Source organism: Curcuma longa, chromosome 11 (assembly GCF_044706935.1).
Source record: "Curcuma longa cultivar G26 ecotype Majalengka, Jawa Barat chromosome 11, ITB_CL_G26_1.1, whole genome shotgun sequence".
Taxonomy (NCBI): domain Eukaryota; kingdom Viridiplantae; phylum Streptophyta; class Magnoliopsida; order Zingiberales; family Zingiberaceae; genus Curcuma; species Curcuma longa.
Genome location: NC_133871.1, coordinates 13,682,108 through 13,692,414, shown reverse-complemented (window position 1 = coordinate 13,692,414; position 10,307 = coordinate 13,682,108). Strand labels below are relative to the sequence as shown.

General features: G+C 39.9%; 2 protein-coding genes and 1 pseudogene across 2 annotated transcripts; 2 read left to right on the top strand and 1 right to left on the bottom strand.

Moving 5' to 3' along the window:
* The first annotated feature begins 873 nt into the window (after positions 1-873).
* Positions 874-2,301, top strand: LOC141838770 (peroxidase 1-like). The gene is made up of 4 exons (XM_074726344.1): positions 874-1,110; positions 1,181-1,369; positions 1,452-1,614; positions 1,705-2,301. Exons 1-4 carry the CDS (start codon positions 895-897, stop codon positions 2,118-2,120), a joined length of 984 nt encoding a protein of 327 aa, XP_074582445.1. The 5' UTR covers positions 874-894; the 3' UTR covers positions 2,121-2,301.
* A 1,430-nt stretch (positions 2,302-3,731) lies between these two features.
* Positions 3,732-4,271, bottom strand: LOC141837170 (uncharacterized). The gene has a single exon (XM_074724618.1). The coding sequence runs from the start codon at positions 4,269-4,271 to the stop codon at positions 3,732-3,734; it is 540 nt and encodes a 179-aa protein (XP_074580719.1).
* A 4,121-nt stretch (positions 4,272-8,392) lies between these two features.
* On the top strand, positions 8,393-10,171 carry LOC141837906 (transcription factor bHLH112-like; annotated as a pseudogene).
* The last annotated feature ends 136 nt before the right edge of the window (positions 10,172-10,307 follow it).

Below are 10,307 nucleotides of genomic sequence, written 5' to 3'. Positions count from 1 at the left end.
ATGGTAGATGTTGATAAAATGGTAGCTAGGGTTAAGCCTTTGATTTCAGATTAATACAATCAAATAATATAAAACGAATTACATATCAAATATAAACTATTATTCCTTAGAATTAATGGTCTTCTTCTTTTCTTTATTCCTCTCTTCTATGGTCCATGCTTTGGACCATTATTATTATTAATCAACACTTGCATGCTATTTAATCTCATAATTTGTTGTCCTCAACGTAACAACTCACTTCATATATAGCAACTCCTCTCGTCGGTTTGCATGTCCTTAACAACTCAGTTTTGACAATCCACCAGACACCCAACATATCTAACTATTATTTTATGTCTTGGATCAAAACTTGCCTAAGCCACCTCAAAACTCAAAAGCAACAGCAAAACATTATTTGGAGAAAAATTTCTGCAAATACGAAAACACGAGTCGCACCATTGTCCCGGGGACCTCAGAGACCTCAACAAGCCAACACATGTGCATGCCTTGCCAAATCAACTAGTTTAGAGAATTCATGATCATTTGATTCAATGATTGATAGTGTTCATAAACACTCAAAAGCTTGTCCAGCACATGCATTTGCAGTCCACACGCAAAGTAATAGTGATTTGTTTGTTTCTTTTGGGTCAAATCAATAGTTAGTAAGACCACATGTAGTTGAGTTCTGATCATTAAGTTCAGTTGCATGATTATTCTGGCATTATTGGAGCTCGAATGACTTTGCAATCTAGATAACATTTCACCCAACTGTACTTGCTACACATGCAACGTAATAAATAGTTTCAGTAATAGCTGCAAAGATTACGAAAGCACTCTATTTAAGCACTCTCTCCTCCTCCTAGTTTCAGCATCAAACAATCTGATAAAGCTCAGTCCCCTATCGAATTAAGATAGATGGCCACTAAAACTCTCTTCGTGTTCTTGATCACTCTTGCTTTTGGCCTTTTAGCAGGCGCAGCAGAAGCACAGAGCTTGAGTGTTGGTTTCTACAGCAAGACTTGTCCTAGTGCTGAAGCCATCGTGTTCGAGGAGGTGTCGAAAATCCTCGACCCTGTTCCGAGCCTCGCTGCTCCTCTCTTGCGGATGCACTTCCATGATTGCTTCGTGAGGGTATGCTCCTGTTCTACTAATCGAAAACTCACTATATAAAGAGACAGAATGAATGAGTTTGTGTTTGCAGGGATGTGATGGTTCAGTGTTGCTCGACTCCACAAATGGCAATGTGGCCGAGAAGGATGCAAGGCCGAATCTATCACTGAGAGGGTACGGAGTCATCGACAGGGTGAAGGCTAAGTTGGAAGAAGCTTGTCCTGGAATCGTATCCTGCGCCGATGTCCTTGCTTTGGTGGCTAGAGATGCAGTGGTTTTGGTAAGTATATATGTGTGTGTGTGTGTGTGTGTGTGTTTGTGTTTCAGTTCTTGCCTAATTGCTCTGAATTCTCATAATTCAGAGCAAAGGGCCATTTTGGCCTGTGCCGACCGGTCGAAGAGATGGACTCGTATCGCTTGCCAATGAGACAAATCAACTGCCTCCTCCCACTTCAAACATCAGTACATTGATCTCCATGTTTGGATCTAAAGGATTAAGTGTCAAGGACCTTGTTGTGCTATCAGGTACGTACGTACAATTAATGCAATTTATATATAGTTAGTAATATTCAAAAGTTCGTTGTGTTCTTAATTAACGCATTTGCAATTAATTAGGTGGTCACACGATTGGAATCTCTCATTGCTCTTCCTTCAACGATCGGCTCTACAACTTCACCGGCAAGGCCAACCTTGCAGACGTCGATCCAACACTCGACAAGGAGTACTTGGCGAAGCTGAGGACGATCTGCAAACCCAACGACAACACCACTTTCGTGGAGATGGATCCAGGGAGCTTCAGGACGTTCGACGCGAGCTACTACAAGGAGGTATCAAAGAGACGAGGGGTCTTCCACTCCGACGAGGCTCTGCTGACGCACCCCTTGACGAAAGCCTACGTGCTGAGCCATGCCGGTGCTTCGGAGGCGGAGTTCTTCCAAGACTTTGGGAACTCCATGATCAACATGGGCAACGTCGGCGTGCTCACTGGCTCGGCAGGAGAGATCAGGAAGAAGTGCTACGCGATCAATTAGACAGCTGGGTTGTGTTTTCAATTAATTACTAGGTGCAGGAGTTCTTTTTGATTAGCTAAAATGGAGCAATCAATGTTCTTTGTCTCCATTTTTGTTGTTCTGTTTTGTTGCTTTGATTCTTTTTTTTTCAACTCTTTGATTTGTATCATTAGATGTGCGAGAATAAAATGGAAGAACTCTACCACTGCCACTGAAGTTTCTCTCGTTATATATGTTTGGCCTACGTGCAAATATGAGACAAAAACAAACAAGTTAATACAGTATAGAAGCTAATTAAGTAATCACAAGATGCATGTTTAGGTATGAATATACATAAATTATTTTAAATTAGGTAAAAATTTAAATGGTTAATTCACAAAGTTGCCCTGCAACTGCAACATAACATCTCAAAGTGACATCACTGATAACTTGCATCAGTAACGAACAATGGTAGTCTAAAAGCCATCACAAAGCTGAGCTGATGAAATCTTATTCTGCATTCCGTACGTCAAAGTTTGCAAAGCTCGCCATTCACATGTGTAAACCTTCCCATGCATTTAGAACATGCCATAATTAGTTTCATTACAAGGAGAGATGATGATGAGGAAGATCTGGAAAATTGTTTTGGATTTCTGCTCATTAATAATAACTAACTATCTCTGCTGCTGCCCCATGCAAGCCTTAATTTCCCGCCATTGCCAAGGAGTTCTGCAATCCAAAGGAAACAGTCAGAATGGGCAGTGCAAGTTTGCATGATGGCCATGGAGAGAAGAATAGCGTAGGACCAAGACAAGGGTCATGCTATCAGTCACTGTTAGATCACGAGGAAGAACCAGGCAAAGAAACTGAAAAACTTTCTTAAGTAGTTAACATATTAGAGAGTGTCAGATAAAGGACTTCGGAGATGTTGCAAGGCCAACATTATGAAAGAAAAGTTAAAATATTAGGGTAGCAGATTAGAATGACAGGGTCACAGGCAGATGGATCTCTTGCATGCAGGTTTGAAAATAGGAATTGTATAATCCAGGTGACCGAGCTTGTCTGCCTCGAATTTTACAGTCGACAGAATTTTAAAAAGATATATCAGGATGAATTTGATTGTAATAGTATTGAATATATATCCTAAAATGTAGTAATTGAAAAAGAGTTTCCCACTCACTAAAGCGTTTTGCCACAAGAATGCGTTTGCTAAGAAGCATTTTGATCATTTGTCCAGTGCAGCATGCCAAAGACACTGTTTGGAAGGGTAGAAATACTGTAAAATTATAGTGGAAAGGGGCTCGATTTCAGATATAATTATAAATCCAGTTTTCTTTCTCAAGAAACAAATGTTACAGCAAATTTTTTGAGTTGCATGAAATCAAATGTCGGAAAATGTGCATGCGACTGAGTTGCTTAACCAAACTATTAAATCCTTTTAGATTTATAGGGATCATAATCATGCAAAGGAAGAGGAAAAAAGTATGGTTTTTAGGGAAAATGGAGGCTCTGCAAACCGATCATAAAACACAGGTTTTTGAAACAAAAAAATATCCATGCGACAAAAGATGTGTTTTTGAAGATGAAGACAAAGAATCAATCGAATTGGATGTAAAATCATTCTACTCGGAGAGTACATGAACCCGACCTTTCCTATTTGAAATGGAAGCAAATGGGGACATTTTTTGAGTTAATCCACTCACCTATGCCGTCCGCCGCTTCCTCCTCTCCGGGGAGGCAATCCGGCGGGTCCTCGAACGAGGAGATAGGCAGCCGCTTGCGAGCGAGGCCGATGTCGAAGAGAATGACGCCCGATTCCGGATCGGAGACGACGATCCCCTTGACGGGGAGCCATAAGAAGAGCTCCTCCTGCGACCACCCCTCGACCCCCCGGATCGCGCCGTAGCTGAGGTTGCCACGCACCTCGCGATCGAAGAAGGAGAGCTCGTCCCCGCACCGCACATAACAGAGGCGTCCGATCCGCACCTCGAGGAGGCCGGAGGAAGGGTCGTGGGCGAAGGAATCGACGGCATTGGGGAGGAGCCCGCCCGGGAGGCCGTGGTCCTTGAGGAGGTCTCCGATCGTGGTGGAGGCGCCGCCCGCATAGGGGGAGGCGGAGGAGAAGAAGAATGGAAGGAGTACTATGAAGGGAAGAGGAGTCCCGACGGCGGTGAAAGGCGAGAGCTTCGCCATGGCTCGCCGGTGTCGTCGAGGGAAGGAAGGCAACAGCGGGGTTTAAGAAGGGGCTCTTCCTTTCCACCCCTCCCCGAAGAGATGAGTTGGCATCGTTTGATTGGTCCTCCTCCTTTGGTGCGGCCCCCTATGTGGGGCCACTCTCGCATAAAACGGCAAATATTTTAAAGAAATTCCTAAAACCACATCTCCATTTTAATTTTACATTTATTTCTATAGAATATATATATCAAGTGCATTGTAATTTAATTCTAAGTGCTATATTTATATTAAAGAAAAATTAAAAAAATATTAGTATTAAAGTAATTAATGCTATGTCTTTGTTTCAATAATAAAGTGAGTGGATCACTTACTACTATCAAAAGTAGGCGCATTAATTTTTTTTATAATTATTTAAAATTTTAAAATACTAAATCTAATGGATTCTTTATCGATATTTGCTATTCCTCATTTTAATTCAATTTTTTTACAATTTTAAATTTAAATATATAGTAAAAATCTATAGTACTATAGATCAAGACTACCCTTCTCAAGATGCTATAGTTATTATCTGCATATGATGTTGCTATAATAAATTATAAAGTAATGTGTTGGTTCTGACTCCCCATGCAAAGGGCCGCTGTATTGGATGAAATCCTCCGTGATTTACTTCCCTTCCAAATTACATAGGACAGCCCATTGACACTCTAATGAAGTTGAAAAGTATTAAACTGAAGCCTGTTTTACAAGCTTAGCATTAACTTATGTTGATTAAAAATGACAAGTGTATATTGCGTCATTAAGTTAAAATCTATATATCAAAATAACAGGCCTACTAAAAGAGTCCTTCCATCATAAAATAATCTAATATTCTAATGCCAAATTAAAAATCTCACTTTAATTAAGCAGGCAGCACTTCTCGAGGAAGCCAACCACAGCACCACTTTGTTTATTTTACTCATGGTTATGAGCTCCAAGCAAGATCTAAAATTTTCAAATGCTTTTTTTTGGCTCGAGCTAATTAATATAATTAACCCCGATGATTAATCTTGCTTAGACACCAATGATTAAGAGCATGGAAAGAATATATATATACATATATATAAGGAAAAGAATGAAACATGATAATCAACTCATGGAAACATGGAAGTGAGTCTGTTCAGATAGAGTTGGGCAGGTTGATGGATAAGTGTCATCGATGTTGGTGATGATGGAGAGTTGCTTTAGTGTTTAAAGAAGAACATCTTTCTTCATTCCTTGCATGCTGCTGATCAATGCACTTACAGAGTTAGACTGGGCAAGTCCCAGAAAAGAAGGGATCAGAGTCACTTAGTCCCAAAACACTTTTTGAGAGAAAGAAAGAGAAAAAAAAGACAGAAAAATATTATTTTTGAGGTTGATGGAGTTGCACTTGCAGGAATCCAGCAGCTTGGCTAGTTCAAAGTATGGCTTATTGGGCTGATGCTCATCCTGAAGAAGGCCGAGGAACTGTTCGTCTCTCTTTCAGAAACATTTTAGTTTCAGTGCCTCATATATCGTTGGGTTTTTCTTTGTCTTGAATGTTGAATGGCCGGTGGCATAAAGTAATAATCTTGACAGATACTGGCAAATCTAAACATGGTGGAAGTCTGGTTTCACTTTGACATGGAGTTGACTTTCTGCTTAATTGTTACTTGTATCAAGCAAAAGGTTAGGTGATAAAGCAGTGACATAGAAGTAGTAGAAGAAGAAGACGATGATGACTGCTAAGTCAACCAGTGCCATCCATTTGAGTTTCACAGAGATTAATGATAATGTTCAGTTTCAGATACAGTTCTTATCCTTTCTTCTTTAATTAAAAAAAAAATCCATCTAAGTTCTCAAACAAACAAACATACAAGTAAAAATTCTTCGCAATTTTTTTTAATGATGAACTTGATCTCCATGTAATTGTACTCTCAAGTACAGCTCATCCAAAACTAAAATATATAGCGAGCCCAATAAAAACCTAAAGTATATAATATATTCATACACCGTGCAGCTGGTTTGGTGTTTATAATGGAGTGACTCAAACTCTTACAACAAAAAAAAAGAATCTCATCATTATTATTCTCAAAGATCAATCCCATGATATATTTAATATTCCTCGAAAAAAGTATTCCTTAGTGCTGTTCTTAATTTGCATGTATCTTATTATTGAATTCGATCCATTGTTTAGTCATTAGACTAGAAGAGCATTAGATGCATATTAATTTAAAAACAAAAAACAAAAAAGCAACCACAGTGGAGTATATATATGCATGCATTAACAAAATTTAATGATCAAGCTAGGGATCTTGGCACCTTTGAGAAGGTACTAATTAAAGCTACTTTAGAGCTACATATGGGAATAATTTAAGTAGAGGGTCAATCAATGGGACCCATAGATTTGTATGAAAATTTAGTTTGATGATCCACTCAAGATTATTTAAGGCTCATGAGCGATCGATCGATATCTTTTCTATTTCCATTTAAATTTGCATTATATTATTATAACTAAATGACTAGGTCTAGCTTAGTGATTTGTAGTTCGAAAGTCGTGGTCAAATTAGTTCAATAGATTTGACTTGCTTATTAATGAGAAATTCGCATTAATTTCTTTGGTAGATGATGAGGTTAAGGTTATAAGTTTGTCCACTAGTGTGTCATTTGAAAGTCATGATAAATTGGGTTGGAAAAACTTTGGAAGTGAGTTGTTGTCATGCTCTCCTTTCATGGTTATTTAATTCTAAACGAGTAAAACATCGATCACCATGGCGGACAATTGACTTTGAGAGCTGACCAATCACACCATGTGAATCGAATTCATGTCCACATGGAAGAAGAAAGAAAAAAGATTTTAAGAAACAAAGTCCAAATTGAGGAAGAGAACGAAGTCAACTTTCTTGTCATTACCAATTAAGCACAGTTTTAAAGTGGGCGATGACTAGATTCTCTCAAAATCTCTGGATGCGTTTGACTTTGATGTCACAAGCGAATTGAATTTGAAGAGGCGCAAAAGGACAAGGGGTAAGATTACAGCGAGAAGACTAGAAAAATGTTTGAAAAGTCAAACCTTTCGTCACTAATGGGTCGTTGGTCATCGAGTGCTCGACACAAGTCAACCCGTAGATATCTCTATGTAACGTAATTAATTATAACGAGGGATTAACTGGGGATCGAGTAGGGAGGGACCTGGCAATGATTCATTGAGTAAGAGGGGGGCAACTGCAAAATGCCCATGCGCTCTGTCTGTGACTTGTGGAAGGTGGGTCCCGGTGCTTTAGTGGGCAATTTGCACGCCAAGCCAAGCCGGGCCCACGTTGACTTACGGCAGCGAGGTCCTAAGCATGACGTCACCTTTTATTTCACTTGCCTGGGAGAGATTTACTCGAAAAACTTCACTTTTTTAATATTAACAAAAAAGGGTTCTCTATTTTCAAAATCATCAGATCTTAATTAATATGGATAATTAAAGGATAATCCCAGCTTGTTCTCCTTAACCATGGACTATGCAAGTACTTGTTCTCGAGTCAACTAGTGCTAGCTTTTCATAAAGATCTCTATGATATCTGGGCAAACTTTATTTTTTTAGCATCGTGATAAATGTTCTATTTCTTTCATCCAAAAAGAAATCTTTTACATGGCTTAGCTTCCTTCTCGAGATCATGTGTATCTAGACCACTTGTTATTAATGATGAAAATTTATAAAAGGGAAAAAGCTGGTTTACCTGTTTCTTGTGTGATTCACTCTTTCTCTCAAAGTAGGGCAGCTTTCTTTTTTCCCCCTTCTTTTTTCTTTTATTTTTCTACCTTTTTTCTGGGTTTAGGAAAGCAAGGTTAATGAGAGACTGTACTCTGCTCGACGCCTCTACACCTCTACTTTGAATCCATTAAAGTAAAAGAAACTGCATCATATTCCTTTATTTCTGCCCAAGTAATTAAATATATATAATTAAAGAACAATCCAGCAGAACATGAGTACGTATTTAGGACTTATAATTAATTGAATTATAGAGAGTAAAGTGAAAACATAGCAATTTACGACGAGTTCCAAAGACTTATAATGGTTGGCTTCAGCTTTCTCTTGAAGGTTCAATATATACGTATGTCAAATCCTCGATCAATCCTCCGATATTCTCTTCATCAACCCTAACATTAAGCCTCCCTCCCTCCCACGCAACCAGAAGCCAAGAGAGAAGCGGCTCACGGCCGGCGAGCACAAGATGATGAGCAACGGAGGTAGATGCAGTTGGTGGAGCACGGCCACTGCAACTGAGTTGGGCAGCGAAGCTAAACCGCATCTCCAGTCCTGCGACGAGTCCTCAGGCTCAGCTTGTGGCAGCTCGATCACCTTCCAAGAAGTCGCCCCTCATTCTTTCATCGATCCCTCCTCCATCTCCTGGACGCAAGCCTTACTGTACGTGATCTTGGTCATCTATATATCTCGCGTGGTGTTTGATCGATTTCATGCATGTATATGATGCAGTTTTCTTTTATAAATATATATATACACGCATACAGGAATGGCGAAAGACCTGAGACTTTTCTATCCATGCTGCAAGATCAAGAACTGGGTTCGAGAACTTGCATAGACAAGCAGGATTCTCCCATGGTTTCTGCCATGGACCATAATTTTTTGTTCCAGCAGTATAGTTCCAGCCCTGGTGATGAATCGATTAATCACAACAGTATTAATCCAAGCTCTTATGGATCATGGCCTAAGGCGCCTCTTCTAAGCCAAGAGGTAAATAACCAGTTGCAGTTCATCGCCGGCAACACTACTTCTCCATGGTGTAATATTAACACCACAACTGGCAACTCGATCTTTCATCCTCCAACTCCAGCTTCCAAAACTACTACTTGTGGCCGCAAGGTATATATATAAATTTTAATTCGGATAAATATGTATGTTATCGTGATTTTGGAACCTTTATCAATTTGCTTTTGTGCTCATAGATGACCACTTCAGCAACTCATGACGCATGCTCTTCTTCCTCCGCCAAGAAAACTGGAGGCGATCAGAAAAGGCCGCGGGTGGAGGCGGCTTCTTCTTCGCCATTACCGCCCTTTAAGGTACGTCCAATCGATGAGATTTCCGTAGATCATGATCCATCATCTCTTTGCTTTTGTACTATCTGGAGTCTTTTAACATGAAGGTGAGGAAGGAGAAGTTGGGGGGACAGAGTCACTGCCCTTCAGCAACTAGTTTCGCCTTTTGGAAAGGTAGGTATATATTCCCTTAAATTAACTCGATCGAGAACAAATTATGAATCTTTATATGCGCATTAAATCACTGATTACATTGATTTCAGACTGATACTGCATCAGTTCTCCAAGAAGCCATTGATTACATCAATTTCCTCCATGATCAAGTCGGCGTAAGCACTGCCATTTGCGTTAATCAACTTCCAATATTTATAGTTCATATGCAACAACAATGCGATCTCTAACTTTCTATGTATTTGTTCGATTGAACTTTAGGTTCTAAGTAGTCCCTACTTCAAAGATGGGCTTCCCGGTAAGCAAAAGCAGGTGCCAAACTTAATGCAGATGATCAACGAGCCGCAGCCGGAGAACCGCGAGCCGCCAAGCAGCTAGCTGACCTGAGAAGCCGAGGGCTGTGCTTGGTTCCGATCAGCGGCACGTACCCGGTGGCCGGTGAGACGGCCGGTGATTTCTGGCACCCTACTGCAGCTTTGTTCGGAGGAAGTTTCAGATAGAGCATGCAAACAAGAGCTGAAGCAGATGAAACTGATTAATTAAGATAGCATTAGTTAATAGTTAACCACCGTGTTTAAGTTTAGCATTCGTAGATGATGATCGAACTAAATTGTAACTGCAATGGTGAAAAATGGGAACAGGTGCTAAATTTGGCTGGAAAGTCGATCGAGTGATTGCTGAATTTAGCAGAAGGGAGATGAGGGAGGAGGAAATTGTGGGTGGGCTTCTGTTCCTGTTTTTGAATTTGATGCTGTAAGTGGGTGGCACAGACCACACACCACTTCATCATCTTTCTTGATTAAAAATCAAATTTAATAATGTTAAAGAATAATCAAT